At 35.1% G+C, this 18,597-nt stretch overlaps 3 protein-coding genes across 6 annotated transcripts in view; 2 read left to right on the top strand and 1 right to left on the bottom strand.

The window, feature by feature from the left end:
- The window catches only part of Fancd2, a 41,546-nt gene extending 38,589 nt beyond the window's left edge, over nucleotides 1-2,957 (top strand). Inside the window, exon 26 of the mRNA XM_071591784.1 lies at nucleotides 2,696-2,957. Within this exon, the coding sequence (XP_071447885.1) occupies nucleotides 2,696-2,899 (204 nt within the window). The 3' untranslated portion in view covers nucleotides 2,900-2,957. The remainder of the gene's footprint in view (nucleotides 1-2,695) is intronic.
- Tango2 (transport and golgi organization 2) lies at nucleotides 41-7,604 on the bottom strand. 4 transcript variants are annotated; one of them, XM_071591819.1, is made up of 5 exons: nucleotides 7,471-7,604; nucleotides 7,254-7,352; nucleotides 6,924-7,161; nucleotides 4,632-4,967; nucleotides 41-3,191 (listed from the first exon to the last, which is right to left on the bottom strand). In XM_071591819.1, exons 3-5 carry the CDS (start codon nucleotides 7,151-7,153, stop codon nucleotides 3,062-3,064), a joined length of 696 nt encoding a protein of 231 aa, XP_071447920.1. In that variant the 5' UTR covers nucleotides 7,154-7,161; nucleotides 7,254-7,352; nucleotides 7,471-7,604; the 3' UTR covers nucleotides 41-3,061. The 4 variants fall into 4 exon arrangements, with proteins under 4 accessions (XP_071447920.1, XP_071447919.1, XP_071447917.1 ...); XM_071591818.1 differs by having other exon boundaries at nucleotides 7,254-7,370; nucleotides 7,471-7,601; XM_071591816.1 differs by lacking the exon at nucleotides 7,471-7,604 and having other exon boundaries at nucleotides 7,254-7,460.
- Nucleotides 7,605-7,681: 77 nt separating this feature from the next.
- On the top strand, nucleotides 7,682-18,504 carry LOC139693593 (solute carrier family 15 member 4-like). The gene is made up of 7 exons (XM_071591813.1): nucleotides 7,682-8,431; nucleotides 8,511-8,809; nucleotides 10,131-10,323; nucleotides 11,636-11,707; nucleotides 14,746-14,872; nucleotides 16,544-16,744; nucleotides 17,562-18,504. The coding sequence occupies exons 1-7, from the start codon at nucleotides 7,928-7,930 to the stop codon at nucleotides 17,918-17,920; spliced, it is 1,755 nt and encodes a 584-aa protein (XP_071447914.1). The 5' UTR covers nucleotides 7,682-7,927; the 3' UTR covers nucleotides 17,921-18,504.
- Nucleotides 18,505-18,597: the final 93 nt, after the last annotated feature.

Genomic DNA, 18,597 nt, shown 5'->3' with positions numbered 1-18,597 from the left:
CTGTTAAGCCCAGATCAATTTTTAAATAATCAAGAACAGCTACAGAAAAATACTTTTATTCAATATTTTGACAGGTATGAACACATTAATGATACTTACAATGTTCATTAATACACATTGAAAATGTTGATTTTCTAATAATATGCCTCTTGATTTTTATTCTTATGCTTACCTAGATGCCCCCTAAAATCATCCATAAAATATATGTTACGATAGAGGTCACAGCAGGATCTCAGAAATTATTTAAAGTTGTTTAAAACTCTTTTTTAATAATGAATTCACATATTCCGCTACTCACATCTTAGAACTAACAGCAATAAATCTGTCCCTTCGCCTTATAATAATGATGTAGCTGTTTTTCATACTTTATATAGGAACAGATGTGCAAAACAGTAATCAACCCAGAGGTTAGTTTGATAGACAAGGGTGGAGTTCACCTATACTAAGCCCAACAGCCCATGAAATTCACCCATCAGAGTAGGGGGGTCAGTTCCCATCTCTGGGCCACCTGCGATTTCCCATAATGATCTGGTACCCCAAAAATCACATAGCTTGGGTAAGACTGAAGACGCATCCTCGGGCCTCAAAGTCAGTCGTCAAGTCAATGAAAATAAAATGTCATTCAATGGTTCTACGCAAATTAAATCTAATAGAAGAACTATTTATGCATTTGGATAAATAGGTTCCAAGATTTACGGAGATCAGTAGCTAAGCTACCCTGATAAAAATTACTTCTGTGAATTTATGGTGAGAAAACTGCCATTTGCATAGTTTATAAAGGACTGGATAAAATTGTCATTATTTGGGAAAATGAAAAATGGTGTGCATTTTGACAATTGTGTATTTATTGAAGTATTTTCATTTATGAATTATATTATTGAAACCATGTGCACTGCAAAAACAAGTTGTTTCATCATTCATCAAAGTAGTTTTTGTAATGACTGGTGTAAGACTATAATTATTAAACTCGAGGGTTATTAGGCCAGTTGTGCCCAAATTAATAGGGAATTATTCTCTTACCAATCTTTAGCCAAAATTGCTACTCATTAACCATTGTATCTCCTGCATGCTCAACCTACAATGAATAGCCTTTTGAAATTATCTTTAAAAGACTTTTTTTCTAGTAAAATAAATGTCTTCACTTTTAATCAGACCATATTCATACGTATATTTTTGTTCATGAAGCATTTATTATTGCAGATAACAACATAATGTGCCTTCACGTACCTTAAATTGTGTATTTTTATGTACACCTTGTTTTAATGATGAGTTTTTCAATGAAGGAATGATACAAATTGGTTTACCACTCTCAAATTGTGATTCTGACTGCAGATTGGAAAACAGTTTTTCCTGGCTATGTTTAATGAAGGAATAATCCAAACCTTCTTTTCACCTGCACTGTCAAACAAGATTTTTTGCATTTCCTATACTTGATGGCCATTTCTATTAATGTGATTCAACATTTTGTCTGATATTCTCAGATTCAGCAGGAATTTTTTATGACTAACTAATGTCCTAGTTAACTACGATGAAACATTTAGCCCTCTTACTGAAAGAGGGAGACTAATGCTTTGATGTTGTCCTAAATCATAGGACTTGCGAATCTTCAATTTCCCACGCTTATTATTGTCCAACAGATGTTGCCTATTTTCTTTCACCTTCCATTAATGTATTACAATCACAAAAATCGAGTGTATTCTGTGACATATCAAATCTATTTTTGACCCATTGTTCCACATATATTGCTTTCAAGGTGTCACAGTCATGAACTTTCTGTCGGCTATCTTTTGCCATCATGCTGTGATCTATATAACATGTTATTATTATTTTTTCTCTCCAACTATGAAGTAGTTTATATTTTATCAGTGTATCAGTCTGTCTGTTACTGACCTTTGAATAATTTTTCACTTAAAAAGGTTGAGTTAACATTTCTATCTCTCATTAGTGTTAATTTGTATTGCTAATGAATAAATATTCATTCCTATATTGATAAATCACTTCAGATGGTCTCTCTTTTTCACATTTCTAATCATTATATTTGAAAGTGCAGTTGCATTGACTAAAATTTACCCCTATTTGCACAATATAATAAAATTGATAGTTAATACTGAACTGAATTAAGGTTTTTGCGTGCTGAATCATGAAGCGAACACATATTTGAAGCTGAAACTCTTTTTTGCAAGTGCCAGAGCCTATAATTACAAAGGAATGTCTGGAAGCTGAATAGTTATTTCTTAATTAGAAGTCGCTTTCCATCAAAGCTCAGCCCATATCGGCTAATGATGTATTCATCTTTATTAATTGGTTTAGTTATGCAACCATTCACCTTCATTAAGGTAGTTGACCATATCTCTACTGACAAAATAGTCATCCCCAAGAGGATGAACAACTTTTCAGAATAATCATTAGTTAATGGTTTTGAGAAATGCTTAACATTCATATACCAAATTTATGTACTAGGTTGAAGTTTTATATTTGAGAGAGCAACCTTGCATATGAATTAATTTTAATAAGCACATAATACCTGTATAAATGTCTCACAGCCAGAAAATCTTAGGGAGCATTTCACATGCTTTTAATGTCCATGAATGATTTTTTCATATATGAATCCAATTAAGTACAGAAATCAATCGCAATGTAGTCATCAAAGTCTCATGTCAAACTCTAATTAAATTTATACATTACTTTTGTCTAGGCTATTTCAAGATCTCCGTCACTGAGAGAAAATGAAGAGTCTGATGAGGAAGAACAGATGGATGCTGATGAAGATACCAGAGGTGATGAACCAGTATCAGATGACTCTGATCAGGCTGTGGTTCATTCCTCAAAAAAACTAAAATCAAAAAGAAAACTGACTAGTGACGATGATGATTCAGATCCACCAAGTGATACAGACTGATCAATTTGATTGTGTGAAAATTGCATGAGAAAAAAACTTTAATGATCAACACAAAAAAAAAATATATATATATATAATATATATTGTACATATACATCAAATTTAAACACCTAGAGCCAGTCGTAATAAACATGGCATAGTTAACCTAACCAGCTATAATGGTCAGAAGTTCAGCTTAAAACTTGTTTGATGTTTCATCCATGTGGGGTTTTCAGGATTTATTGGTTCTTCCATGGTCCACTCCACAAAGTCGACTTGATTTTCATGATCAACCAGAATTACTGTATGAGTCCTGAAAAATACATAGATAGCTTGTAAAAGAGATTTTATATACTAAATAAAGAAAATTTGTTAACATTTTCCACATGGACTTTCATTGCTGCCATCACATCAAATGCATTAAACTCTCCTGGTTTGATATTTTCCAGGGGAAAGGAAGAGAGTTCATTCTTGAAATAGAGACATGCTAAGTGATGGATTCCATAATGTTGCACTTCTTGAACAGGGTATTCAAGGGAATTAGGTGAATCACTGAAAATTATCATATGGATTTAAGAGCATGCTGACTTTAAACACCACAAATCATATCAATATTTTGGAAAAAGGTGGTATCCTGGTGCCAAGTCTGGACTGTATGTTGTATGCTCAAAAATCTCTAAATTAAACTGCTTAAGCAAGTCTTGCACCAATGAGATGAAGTGCAGATGTGTGCGATCGTGAAGAATCATGACGTGGGTGGACTGTGGTTATACTGTTTTTATGAGCACAATGGAGCAAAGCATCTCAGTAGCCTCCTGCATTGATGGTCATACCTCTTGCCATATAATCCATCAGTAGAACACCGTTCTGATCCCAAAACACTTAAGACTATCACCTTTTTTTGGGAGATTTTAGAGCATCACCTTTTTTTGGTAAATTTGGTGATTGGGGCAGGAGGATAAGTGCAGATTGGAGGCCTTTGAGACATTGGCGTGGAGAAGGTGGGAAAGGAAAACCAATGACAAACTTCTAGGCATGGTAGGGGAAGAGAGAAGGTTGTTGGGAGAAGTTCAAAGAATGCAAGGCAAGTGGATGCTGGAGATACCAAGAGGCAATGGGATGCTCTAGATGATAACAGAGGGGACACTGTAAGGAAGTTCAGGTAGTCGGAGTGCCAGAATAGGCATTTGGGATAATCAAGGAATGTAGGAAGTCTATGGATATTTTGTATCATATTAGTTATAGCTTAGGATTACAGTAGTGTGCAATCGCAACCTCCATCAAATACTAATTCTAACCTGGTGGATTTTGATTACTAAATTGTCTTACATATCTATGAGTTCAGAGAAAAACAGCAAGGTTGAAGACACTAGCCATCCTTGTTACTGACTTGGAAGACAAGACATCTAGCCTTCCACAAATCACAGTTGAAGTTCAGAGTCTCAGAAATATACAGGGGGTTGAACTTTGAGGGCTAGAGGGCAACTTCCTCTGGTCCCTGTGCCACTGATTTGCAGTACAGTCACACAATAATATAGAATAAGCTGATTCCAAAGTTGAATGACAGCAATATACCTAATAAATAGCATATTAAATTACATTGACAAATATGTATGTAGGTACTATTAAAATCTTAAGTGTGTAATGGTGAAGATCTTTATGAGACCTTACCTGACTGTGAGGTATATTACATATATGCATTACCAATACGGTTGACTGGAACATTTGAATGAAATGTAATCATCATACATACCTAGTTCCATAATTTAAACCAAGAGATTCAGCGTACAGGGAGCTGTGCATTTTATGCTTTTCATCAGATATATTTGGAACTTGCTCCAAAATGTTGTGGTCAGGATAATAACTTGTTTTACATTTTAAGAAGGCCATCAATTCATCAACAAGTACATCCTTATATTCTTTAGTTCCATAATTACTGATTATTTTACTAAACATTTTCTTTCCCTCAGTAACTTTTTGGAATGGTTTTTCCAAGGAACTGTTTCCAAAACCTAATAATCCATTTGGTAATGTTTCTGGCTTCTGATTACCAGCATTGGAGTAATGATTCACTTTAATTTCAGTTTGCCTGTAATAAAATACGCAAATTGAACAAAATAAATATGTAACCCCATAATACACTTCCAACTCTTCAGTAAAGACTAAGTTTCAGGCATAAAATGTTTGTTTGATTTACCAAAAATAAATTAGGAAATATTTAAATTATATATTTCCATTAAACATCTATGAAGGATTCACTCCACTTGATAAAATATTGAACAACAACATTAGCTCTGCTATCAATTTAATTTAGTCTTCCTCTTTGCTAACAATTTTTGAAATGATAACTCTTAATTATACCCTATTGGTTAATTAGAAATGGAAGAATGGGTACACATTAGTTTTAAAGGGGAATTCTTATAAAATCGCTGAATTGGAAAAATGCCAGTAAAATCTGCTCATTTTCAGGGCAATATATACTAAATATGCACCTCTTTCTTTGAAAGGCTATGAATGACATTCCACCTTGAATTGTTTTTTTTAACAGAGTAGCATGTTAGCCAAATGGGTCAAATGCATGCTGACTATGTGATCCTATGTTCAAATCTGAACGATGCCCTGGGAAAACCCCAATTAAACCAAATCTGTGTGATTTTCTTGGCACCAATAACTAGATGTATTGGTACTCACCTCGGTTTTGGGGAAACTAGACAGCAACAGGGGAAGAAGCTGACCTCCCAATCCTATGCGTGTAAAGATATTTCTCAGGGATATACAGGAGAGGTGGAGGAGCAGCTTTATTTAAGAAAAAACATTTAGCATGAAGTCTTACACAACTTAGTCTTTGGCGCCTTCTCTCCAACTGCCACAACACAAATGTGCAAGAATATGTAATTGCCACAATATAGGTCAACCACCAGTACACTTCCATTCTCCAAGATAAAGGTTTCATTTATTACATAAATGAAACCTTAAAGGTTTCAATCTATTCTATCCTCAAAACCTCATTCCCTTCAAAAGGTAATCAGACAGCGACCTATATTGGAATAAAATCAGTCTAAGAGTCCTTATTCAACTTCTTCAAAATTACCATAGAAAAAACCATTACACTCTTCCAGGGCATAGTATAAAAGTACTAATATGTTTAGCCTTGGTTTCAATGCCAGGTGCCATCATCAGGTAACTCTCAGGTGAGTTGCATCGTAAATGTTTAATTCCTTACATACTTTTTGTGTTTGGAGAGAGGTTATTGGCCCTGTGATTAGAGGCATAAGAAGTTAAGGGGTCTTTATACTAATCTCATGGGAGGGGGTCGAAGGGTGATGGCAGGGATAAACTAGTTTGAGGCACGAAAGAGGGGACCCCATTGAGTAAAGCGGTCATTGGGTTGGGATAAAAGGTAGTGGGAATTCAGATAGGTATTAACTATTTTACAATTAGAATTCACCATATTAAAATGCTCCACGCACTCAGCAGGGATATTTTTCTCTTGAAATTTAAAAATTCAGGAGTGTAGTCACTCTCATGACGAGGCGTCTTGCAAATAGAGGTTTGGAGTTATTATTCTTGAAACAGGAGGTGTGTTCATTTATTCCGTCCTGAACTTTACTCTTATCTAGCCAATGTCAAACGGTCAAGCATTCATAACTTGTTTACAAAATGTTTCCTATTTAGGATTTTGTTTTACATGACTTATGTGAAAGCACCCACTGGTGTCTTGACTAAAATTGTTAGGACACCAGATTTTGTTCAAGAAATGCTTGCACTCAACCAATAGCTAGCAATAACCAAATTCAAATGTTTGCTTTTTAATTCTTGAAATTGCGTTAGCGCTGACAAATCTTATCTTTCGACGAGTTTGCTATTTTAACAATGCAACATTTTAATGGCCGTCTTAAAAATACTACATACACAGTAATAAGGTTTTGACAGATGGATTTTACTAAGCACATTTTGAGCATTATTTCAGGTTCGTTTATCCTGAATTAGTAGGAGGGCTACACCATTCGCTTACAATGGAAGCAAAACAATTGGTTGACCTTACCTTACATCAATTGCAATCATGTTGAAGTGGGTATATTGCTTCCCTTCATTCATTAGATTGGTTAGATATTCAAAGCCACCAGAAATAGGCATCTTTAAAAAATTAGCCACAAGAAACCCCCTACTAGAGGGGTTAGGGTAAACTGTGGGCATTAACACATTTAATAGAACTCCTATTTTTCCACACTTGGACATTCCTAGCCAGGTTCCTCCCTCACGTCCAGGTTCCATATCTCTTCCTGTAACATATAACAATTAAATTATTTGCCAGTTGAATGGGTACGGGGTTTTTTTTAAATCACCAAAGAGATTACCAAAAATACACATTTACCCCCAAAAACGCTACTATCTTCATCCCAATAATGGGCGTATTTCGCAGGACGCCTGTAGGACTCATCTCTATTGGATGCAAGCACTAATTTATATTTACCTGGAGGCGGTGAATTTTCTGAATGAATAAATAAAATACACATTTCAAGCTATACGTCAAATCAGAATAACCAATGAAATACAACTAACGCAATCTCTGTGATAATGATTCAACGCACCAAGGTCTTTGAACACTGCCTTATTCAAGTACCATTTGTAAACACTAACGCATTATATTTCAATATTTACAAGCCCGCTCTCCCAATTTAAACCGGGAATATCATGAATATTTTTCTGGGCATCGTTCCAACGACCTTGAACTTCACATGCCCACTTGATATATAACAAATGAGGTTAGTTAGTCCGTATTCCGCAGTTGAGTTGTTCTCGTAGTACCAGAATGTCTGCAGGTGGATGATTAAGAAAGATAACGTATTACGCGATACATACAGTCAAACCCTTGTCATACTCATGTTGTCATATTGTTTTAGACCTTGGAGGAGTGTTTTGACATTTCCACAGAAAGTGTCAAATTAAAAATTGCGTTTAAAAATATTCGTGCTTTGGACTGAGGTAGGTTAACCGATCCTCAAGCTTCAAACTCACTCATTATGATCTCATAGGGAAGCATTCGAAATGGAATCCGAATCAACTCCTCTCCTATTGACTCCTCATCAGTCGGGACCATTACCATGGGACCCGAAACGAAGTCGTATCGCCGGAAGTGTCATACTCTTAACTCTTACTTTAGAGAGATTAGCTTTTTATGCCCTAGTTACAAATTTATTCGTATTTCTCATCAAAGGGAGACCACACTATAGTTCATGGGGCGCTGATGAAGCTATGACAGCGGTGCTAGCTTTTGTTGGTTGGTCTTACTTTTCTGCATTAATTGGTGGTTGGCTCTCCGACGCACTCCTCGGAAGGTTTTGGGCGATTTTTGTAGGATTTGTATGCTACATATTTGGTTATTCGTTGTTAACAGCACTTTCCAAGCATTCGCTCTCTTTTTTGGGTTGTGATATGTCACAAGTTTCTGAAACGACACCTTGCATCGTGCACGTTTATGTTATTTTGTTTTTAGTAGGACTTGGAGTTGGAATTGTGAAAGCTAATATCCCTCCGTTTGGAGCAGAGCAGGTACTCCAAAGTTTGTAAATGATTGTCTAATGGGTTACATGAATGTTACAGCAGTATTTATTCTATTTTCTTCATTTAGGTTAGGCATGGAGGTCCAGAATCAATGCGAAAGTTTTTTAATTGGTACTATTGGTGCATAAATGTTGGCAGCATCGTTGGCGTTGGTGCTCTCTCCTTCGTCGAGCAAGAACTACCAAACGGTTTCTTTTGGGCGTTTTTAAGTGCAACCGTTTGTTTGTCACTAGCCCTCTTAATATTTTGTTTTACTCGTCCATATTTTATCGTCCATCGTCCCACTGGGTCTCTGCTCACAAATATCATCAAAATTACTTTTGAGGGCATTTCTGGTCGGTTTCGTCAGGGGCGCTCAATTCAGAGGTAAGGTTACAATCTTTTCATCCTAGTATTTTTATAATTTATTGCTAAACGGACTCAAAGAGCCCCGTTTATTTTGCTGGAAATAATTTTAAAGAAGAAAGCTCATAAGTGAATAATGAGCTATTTTATTCAAGTACTCACATGTAGAGTTTTGTTTAAGATGGTCAGAAAATGTTACCCTAAATTATAAGGAATTATACAAGAAACTAAAGAAGTCCCAGTGTTGGTTGGGAGCGAAAGGAGGAGTAAAAGAGTTTTGGATGAGTGAAAGGGGAATGTTTAAATGCGATCTATTTAGTCCTGGGTAACATGCTTGAAAAGCATGTTGCCCGGGACAAATGCTTTTTCTACTGTTTTGGGTCCACATGCTGTAATGGGGAGAGAAGATTGGGTGGAAGCATTGCTACAATTATCAAAATATAAAAATGCAAAGGGAGGCATGCTTGAAACCAGGAGAGAGGAGGAATTTCATGTGGCTCAGTGAACGTTACTGCAAATATTCATAGGAGAGATGCACTGACCAATATGACAGGCAGGACAGTGAATATAGGAAGTACACAATGTTTATAGAGGTGCAGGAAAGGATGGGAGAACATTCAGAAGATATTTTTAGTGCTGCGATTAATCAGGATGGGTCAGGCAGTGTATCTTGTGCGATTGCGCTCAGTGAAAAATGTCTTTGGAGGAGGGCTCCTTAGAGGGGTCTGGTAGTTTTAAGGATGTCTGTCAGTAACCCAAGGACATTTGGAGAGTAGATTCTTGGTGGTTTTATTATTGGCTCGGTTAGGAAAAAGATCTTCGATAAGAGATGAGAGGGATTGAATTCCTTAGAAGTAAATGGTTCAGATGGAGAATTGGTGATGTATGAGTGTTTACGATTTTTAAATGCATTCTGGGTAATCATGGCAGAGCAGAGGGGTACAGAGATCAGAAAAATGTGTTGGAAGGAATTAAAGTTGTTGCAAATGTAGTGGATGATCTTGGATGCAAAGGGGATGGGGGGAGTTTATTTAGCATATGGGTGGAAACATTTTTAAATGTCAGTGTTTTTGTGTGTTGGTAAGTTTAACTTGAACGGAGGTATAGCATTTGCGTTCAGAAAGGGTGATGATGATGTTTAAGAAGGTGAGTTGGAGATAGTGGATGTGAAAGGGGTTGAAGAGGGAGGAAATAAATCCTTTAGGGAAATAATATCATATTTTCAGTATACAAAAATGCCAAATATGTTGAAGTCAATATTGTAATCATTATTATTAATGAGATGGAGCATTGGATTTACTTACAGTTTCTGATCTTTCTCTCATTTCTGTTATCCCTTCAGCTCTCCCATATTTGCCTTTGCTCATAAGAGGAGATCTCCTGTCCAACCTAGAACTTCACCTGCTTGGCTGGATTATGCTAAAATTCGATATGGTGGTAGTCATCATGACTCTGCAGTTGAGGATGTTAAGAGATTAACAGCAATTTTTATCCTCTTTGTCTGCCTACTTCCATATTGGCTGGTTTTTTTCCAAGTAAGAATCTATATTCCATCTGAGTTAGTTATAAATATTCATGTATGGTGAAAATATATGTATATATTAATCTGGAATGCCTATACCTTGCACCATGACTTTGCTGTCAGATATAAATAGATAAACAGTTCAAGCAAACTTTTCTAAATAATGCCATTTGAAATGTTTTCCTCATTAATTTAATATTAATATTATCTAAATGTTACGTCTAGTGAATATTAATGTCAGATGTATATGTAAGGTAAATAAACAGAATGTTTGCTCTCCTTACAGTGGAATATAGTTATTTTTCTTTAAAAATCAAGGTGTTTTCATACACTTCAATTAGGTATTGCAGTAATCCATTTCATAATATTGATGATTTACATTGTTCAAAGCAGAATTAGAAACATTAATTATACTAAGAAGGTATTGTGAATTTAATCGTTTGGGAACAATTTAATAAAATCCTAAGCAAAATTCCCCAGGAAATATACCAATAGGTTTAAAAACTGTTAATAGATTAATGGATCTAAAGGAGACTAGTATGTTTGTTAGTCTAGAATCTTAATTTTTGCCCTTTTTATGCGATAAATATTTCTTAAGTTGATAGTCATATTTTCTTCAGCTATCTCTTGATTAATGCAAGCTTTGCAGCTTCCGGTTATTTTTGCCTCTGCTAAAATTTTTCCTTGGACATGTATATTATCCACTATCTGCACTGCTCTCTTATAATTGCTGGGTCATATAATGATACTTTTTCAAGCCTAAAGACAGTGATTGGTGAGCTATATCTGATTGTCAATCTATGATTCCACGTCTAGAGAAGAATATGTTGTTGAAGTCAGTAATGAGGCTCATAAGACCAAATAATAATAGTTTTGTTTCACTCAGTAGGTCTTTCAGAGTTGCAATTGTCAAAGAAGGCATCCAGAAATTTGCACATTAAAACAAAAAAAATAGATATGAATAGAATAGACATTGCTGTATAAATAAATACAGCCCAAATAGGTTTGTTATAAGTAAAGCACAGAAGAAAGGTTGGTATAGAGCTGTAATATACTTAGTTTAGCAAAAATACCTTGAACTACTTTTTGCATTTAATTACGTACGGATAGTTTCTTGTAGGATTAGCTACTTAGAAAATGCATACATTTTAAATAATGTAAACTGTTGGATCTCCTTAAACCCTAATCTATTATTGAATATGATTGAAATTTAAGATTATGTTGTGGCATTTCAATTGTCTCTTTGAAATGTTGAATGTACAGAAATTTTAATGTATGCATAATGCGTTATTGCTATATCCTTATGGTATTTTTTTTAATTGCAGATTGAAACTGGCTTTCAAGCTCAAGGAGTTCATTTAGATGTTGGCCTTCTGAAAAACAAAGATACCTTCAGGGTGAGTCTGTGGCTTCTAAATGAAACTATCCAGTTAAATCTGTTCGTTTAACCATGCTTGCATTTAAATTTATTCTCATTCATGTTAACTGGCATATTTAGCCTCAACGGTGTCATGGCCTGTAAGCCTAACACAATGAAATGGGCTTTTGAGGAATGAAGAATATAAGGTATTTTCCAAGCACTTTTATATAAGCTACAACTCGTTTCATCACATCGGGATCATATTTAGGCACTTTTTGTAAATAAAAACTAGTTGTGCCATAAATAAAAGTGTGTGGAAAATGCTTCATATTCTTCATCCTCAAGATGAATTTCCATTTAGTCAGGTGTGATACATTAAGTCATGGTCTCTTACCTTGGACTTTGATGATGGGTTTTGGGGAGCATGCAGAATGTGTGTTATTGTAGGAAGGAGTGTATTTTATATTTATCAGGATGTGAAAGAGTTTTAGAAATAATTCGCATAACTTTAGGTTCTTCATATTCCCTGAATATATTTGTTGAAGGTCTATTGTCCTATAAATAGTACACTTTTATTAATAATTGTAATCTTAAAATAAAGTGCATTATTACCTTGTTTGATATTTTTTATATGGTCATAGATATTCCTCCATTCTGCTCTTTGTGCCAACTCCTTTACTCCCTGATGGCATACAACTTTCGTCCAACGTCACTTCTCACATGACTAACATGTTTAACAGTAATTCTTCCTCGTAGAATGTTCACTTCTATAATGATGTAAGCAAATTCATTATGTCTCAAGATGTGCCCTACCCATCTGGTTCTTCTAATTCCAAATAGTGTGCCATTTTACCTTTTCATCTTCTCTGGTGGTTCCTCTGTTACTTTGCTTTTACAAGGGTTGCTGTTTATATTTCCAGCCTGATAATGAAAAGACAGTAATTTATTGTTGATAATGGCTTTATTGTTTTTCGAACTATTCCCCATGATAATCTACACACTTTTGTATGCGCTCAAACCAATTTTTCGTAACACTTCTTCCTCTGTAATTGCGGCACCTCCAAAACATGGTTTTTGGATGCATCAACGCCATCTTCGGGTGCCGAAAAAAGTTGGCCAAGGAATTTGTTCCCAATAAACGGGAATAAAAAGAAGTTATTTGGTGCTAAATCATTGGTGCTAAAGGCTGTATGGAGGATGACCCATCAATTCGATGTTTTGGCCAGTCAAATAGATAGTTGTTTCAGCTGATCTGCGAGAGCTTGCATTGTCATGATGAAGAATGATTCTTCGTTGCTCCTTCTTTTTCCATTTTTCACCAAGCACTTTTGGCAAACAAATGCTCATGTACCATTCAGAATTTACAGTGCTACGTTGCTCTAATGGTACGGTTGCCACATGTCCAGTCATTCCAAAGAAACAGGTAATCATTGGCTTCGATGTGCTTTTCGTATGAATCACTTTTGTCGGATTTGGCTCGTCTTGGAAGACCCATACAGCGAACTGCTATTTTGTTTCGGGCTCATATGCATAGATCCAAGATTTTTCACCTGTGTGGATGTTATACACAGCTTTTGATCCACCACGATTGTATTTCTTGAGAATTTCTTTGCACCAATTGACACGAGCATCATTTTGAGCTTTTGTCGAATAATGCGGCATCCAACGCGATCAAATTTTTTTCACGGCTAAATGTTCATGCAATATCTTCTTGATGCTCGTCATACTTATCCTCAAGGATGCCTCAATCTCACAATAAGCCACATGACTATTTTCCTTTACTAGTTCTTGCACAGCATCAATATTTTCTGGCACAACAACTGATTTTGGACGACCTTTGCGACTTTCGTCACTGAGCAAACGGCAGCCATGATAGAATTCGTTATACCAGCGTTTCACAGTGGCAAAGGATGGGGCTTCATCTCCAAAAGTGGAAGTAAGTTGATCAATGTGTTGCTGTCCTGATAATCCACATTGAAAATCTTAAAAAATCATTGCATGGACGTGTTCACGAGTTAACTCCATTTTTTTGCTGAGACAAAATTTTCGAGTCGCTGTGAACAACACAATTAATGGTCAAATAACAAAATATTCTGAAGATAGTTAGCATTAAAAGGGTCAAACTTTCTGATGGTGCCTAAAGCACAGTGTTGTCAGGCTCAATATATAAAAAGGAACCCTCATACATCAACTTGACACCCTGCAAGCCGCTGTAAGGGTGGTGGTGGAGGGAGGTGGTTAGGTCGCCACCCATTAAAGAGAATAAAACCTTATGTAAACCACGAACTGACATAAGCATGCACCTATGAATAATCCTTATGTCTACGGAGCGTTTAATCTTGTCCTGACGTGTTATCGAATGTCTATACTATTTAAATAATGACTTTGATTTCTTACTATTATGATTCCTGATTGTCTGGGGAAAGAACAAATATTTGTACCTATCGGTCCTGAATAGTATCTCCTTTATCTTATCATTGTGGTCTGACCTACCTAAATAGTGTGCGACCATAATAGTTCCTTTAATGTCATTGTTAAACTCATTTGTTCTGAGCCTTACTAAAAGTCTGTCTCGCCTGTTCTCTTCGCAGCTCCCACTAGAATTCCTCTCAAAGGTGTACTTATTTGCTCTTTAGCACCACAGCGAAGCCTTTTTCTTGTTATATCCTAAATCTTTTTTTCATTCTATCTTCATTATGATGTGCATTCCTGCTATTTTGTCTCCTGACAATGGAAGTTGCTTATTGCTAAGTTAAAAATGGAAAGCAATAAATTTATTCTGGTGGAACTGATTTATTGGAGTTTGTAACATTCATTAACTTAGGCGAATTTAGAACATTAGCTTAATTTTTGCATAATATTTTCTTGCAAGTAATTTTAACTCTGCGGCATGCTCATTTTCTCTCAACCATTCCAGCCTCGTGTGTTTCATTTTTCCATCCATATTTTATAATCCCTGGAAAACACCCTTCATGCCTGGGGTCATGGCAACTATCATTAAAAACTCATGTTTCTGTTAAATGTGATTTGTTGATTATTCGACCAGATTGTTTAAACAATGGTATATTATTTCAGATACCAACATCATGGCTCACACTATTTGATCAAGCCTTTATATTAGCACTAATACCCATTATGAATACAGTAGTTTACCCAACTTTGGATGGCTATGGAATAAGGATTACTCTGCTTACAAGAATAGGTAAGCCATAGTGACTATTTGTTTGCTATGTTAATATTTCTTTCGGATGTAATAATTTAAAAAAGAACTATCCTATCAAGAAACAAAGCGTGGTAGAATAAGAAGCAATAACTAAAATCATTCGGACAAGAATTGAAATCCTAAGTTTGCGTGATTGATGTGAAACAAATATGGATTATGAATAGTTAACCCTTTTATATAAGTTGGCTTTATGAATTCATTGCTTAAAATTGAAAATGAATTCATCTTCAGAAAGTAATTAAAACTGAAAAAATCTCATGAGTTTTAAAACTATGAACTCCCTGCTATATGAAATAACCTGCGGTACTTCTGTTGAATGAACTTCTTTCAATATTGATTGGTTGCACACTGGTTGATAGCATATATATGAATACATGCAACAAAAATTATTTTGTATGACTCACTAACATGGTCTGAAATAATCATTCCCCAGTATGCTCTCTTGTGAAGAAATTTTGTGTGTTGTACTTTAGTAACCAAAAGATTTCATTTTTGCTCAAACATAGTCTCCCATGAACTGCTCCTTGTTTGCGCATTCCTTTATCTTGGCCTTAGCTGATAAAATTATTATTTTTTCAAAAACCCCTGAAACATATTTGTTAGGGATCTGACCTAATTCAATATAGCCCGACATTTTGTAGGCTTTATTTAACTTTAATTTCAGTTGGTCTTGAACTTCTGAAGTTTATAAAATATTGCAAGCACCTGTGTTCATAACCAGGTGCTCACAATAGTAACATTTGAGCATGAAATTGATGCAAAAATTAAATTCCACCTCTAACCTCTGAATCTTTTTTATTGAAGTCTTTTTGAAGGAGAAAACACTTGGAACAAATTTTTACTATTTTTTTCTCAAAATGACAAGTTTAAAGTTTACAATTCCCAGCCATATGCAGGGTACCTGGATATCCAACGTACAAAAATGTAATTGGGAGTTGATATTGATTGCCGATCCCGGTGGCGGCGGGGTAACGTCCTCGTCTGCCATTCCAAGGGTCGCGGGTTCGATTCCCACCTGGGTGAGTTTTCCTCCACCTAGGGCTTGGGTGTTTGTAAATGTGTCCATTGTTATCGTTGTTAATAGTTCGATGTAAAGGCCAAAATGTGCTGTTTTCGAACTAATACTGAATAAATAAATAAATAAAATAAATAAATAAGATATTTGCTTTCACTTGTTTATTATCAATGGATATAAGCCAAGGGCAATATTCAACAATGAAGTACGCAATATATTTTTATTAGCGAACATTGATTGATCCATATAATTTTGACAATTTGGAAAATTTGCAGTGTTTATCGCAGTGTAAATCGCATCGAATCACTGGTGCCAGTATTATATGTCATAAACTGTGTAAGTTTATGCTAAATTTAATTTTTTTATTGAGATAGGTTCCAACTTCTAAGCCCTTAATTTGTTTTGGTACATTAATTGACACTGCTGAAGGATCTCTCCACTCCCTTGCCTTGTAATTTTATCTGATACAAGAAACTAAGTGAGCTATTGGAGTTATTTGAATTGAACCTTTAATTATGTCAGTTAATATCTTATTAACAATAATATATAAAGTATCTATCAATATATAAAGGTATCTATCAACATACCCAATGTTAATGTTATTCCAAAAGCTAATAATGCTATCTCTCCTACAGCAATTGGCATGGGCTTCAGTGTAGCAGCTGGCTCAAGTGCTGGTATTCTGGAGTACATGTCCCTTAAACGGTGGGAAGATGGATATCATGTTGTCCAATCCATTGGCAATTCCACTTACAATGCCAGTGATATTTCTCTCCTATGGCAAATCCCTCAGTATTGTCTTGTTGGAACAGCTGAGGTCTTTGCTGGTGTTGCTGGTAAGTTTTTCAGTAATACAGGTAATAATTGTTTGCGTTTATAAGAGCTTTTATGAATCTTCATATCCAAAAAAAGTTTATTATATAAATCCATCTGATCTTTATTCAAGATCAAGTCTGGCCATAACCATCTACTGAAGAGAAATAACAGTGATAGCTATTTATATTCTGTAGATTCCCATTCCAGGGGTAGTACTGTGTGTTCTTATGAATTGCTTGTCAGTCATGAGATCATTTGAATGTGGTGTTATTATTACATTAATAATAGACTACTGGCTTAGGGTAGGTTTTTGATGGATCCCGGGACTACACACTTCTGTCTTACCAAATTCTAAATAATATGCTACAAAATACCCTATACTGCATATCACAATAACTCATTCTTTATACCTCCCATAACTCCATTCCAAATTGACTATTCTTTTTCTTCCTCTACCACACTTCCACAGCCATAATGTCTTCAGCATCTCATTACCACTCAGTATCACCTACATCCACTTGTCCTCATCTTAATGTAGATTCTCAAAAATTAGCTTCATAAATGTATTGTAATTTCTTTTTTCAAACTCATCTCATGAGGCTAGAAGCATCACTTAAATCTATGATTAATTGTTAATCCCTCTGTGCTTCTGTTAAAAATGTTTTATAAATATTAAGAATTGCTAGACTGTAAAAACCTTGATGTTAAATCCCGATTATGTTTGTTATTTTTTGTATAATTATTATTGGATTGTATTTCCAGTTAATTTCTATGAAGTGTCTCTCTTATTTCTTAGAAAATGTAAAAGTATTTCTCCTCTCTTCTATTCTTGATCAGGATTGGAGTTTTCATATTCAGCAGCACCACGGTCTCTGCAGGGAGTGGTCATGGGTTTGTTTTCAGCAATGGAGGGTGTGGGCTCTTTCTTGGGAACTGCCCTAGTCTCTGGTCTTGCTCCTGTTTGGATCCATGATGATGCAACGCACTTCACTGGACATCTTGACTACTACTTCTTCCTTTTGGCTGGTCTTCAAGGATTAACATTAATCCTATTCTCAGCTTGGTTAGCTGCTCATAGTGTGATTTCAATGCAAAGAAAAGAGGAGAGCAGGAGTGAAGATGAAGCTCAAGGCTCGGCAGAATCTGATAATAACAGTGATGTTACAGATCGCATAGAAAGTCCTCTGCCGACGTGAGTGAAAGGTCTGTGATCGTTTTTGGTGTCTGCATGGTGCTTTTATCGGTGCATCAATGGGATTAGAGAATTGATGCTCACCTGGAAAATTCTACAAAGTACATCGATCCATTGTCGTTTTTAATCAAGGAAAAAGTGAGTGTTAAAGTGTGAATGCAGTAATATTTGAAAACTATAGTTTTGTCATATTTTTCTTGTAAGAGCAATTAAAAATTCTTACACACTGTGATTAATTTTAAAATGTTTTCTATTTATAGCAAATTAAGAGTGAGTGAGTCTTATATGTGCCATGAACAAAAAATGGATATCTTATTCTTAACATACCACATGTAAATGGTGTAATTCTATAATAATACCATTTAATTTTAAAAAGACATGAATCTAATGTAAAAAATCAATCATGATATTATCCAAGAAATTTACTCATTAATTTTCCATTCCAACGTTTTTAATTTAAAAGGAAAGAAAAATTTAGTAATAATTATAAATAATCTTTTGCAATAATGTTCCTAAGCAATTTGCATGATGTTGTAAATATGTAGCTCATCATGATGACAATACTCATTTATTGTAAATATATTTTATGTAATTTCAGCAGTTTGTTAACAAATTTATTCATAATAATGAATATCGATCAAAATGGTTCACTTTAAAAATATTTTTATTTTTTACTTAATT

The sequence above is a fragment of the Hetaerina americana genome, unplaced genomic scaffold, assembly GCF_022747635.1.
Source record: "Hetaerina americana unplaced genomic scaffold, ioHetAmer1.1.p SCAF_5, whole genome shotgun sequence".
NCBI lineage: Eukaryota > Metazoa > Arthropoda > Insecta > Odonata > Calopterygidae > Hetaerina > Hetaerina americana.
This window is presented reverse-complemented; position numbering and strand designations above follow the sequence as displayed.

Bases quoted from the DNA above. Each gene is read 5' to 3' on its own strand.
- LOC139693593 (XM_071591813.1), top strand. From the start codon at position 7,928: ATGGAATCCGAATCAACTCCTCTCCTATTGACTCCTCATCAGTCGGGA. The intron at 8,810-10,130 runs GTAAGGTTACAA...TTATCCCTTCAG, and splicing joins CAGGGGCGCTCAATTCAGAG to CTCTCCCATATTTGCCTTTG. The intron at 14,873-16,543 runs GTAAGCCATAGT...TCTCTCCTACAG, and splicing joins TACTCTGCTTACAAGAATAG to CAATTGGCATGGGCTTCAGT.
- Tango2 (XM_071591816.1), bottom strand. From the start codon at position 7,395: ATGTGTATTTTATTTATTCATTCAGAAAATTCACCGCCTCCAGGTAAA. The intron at 7,162-7,253 runs GTAAATGTGTAT...TATATGTTACAG, and splicing joins AGATAGTAGCGTTTTTGGGG to GAAGAGATATGGAACCTGGA. The intron at 4,968-6,923 runs GTAAGGTCAACC...ATTTTATTACAG, and splicing joins ATGATTGCAATTGATGTAAG to GCAAACTGAAATTAAAGTGA.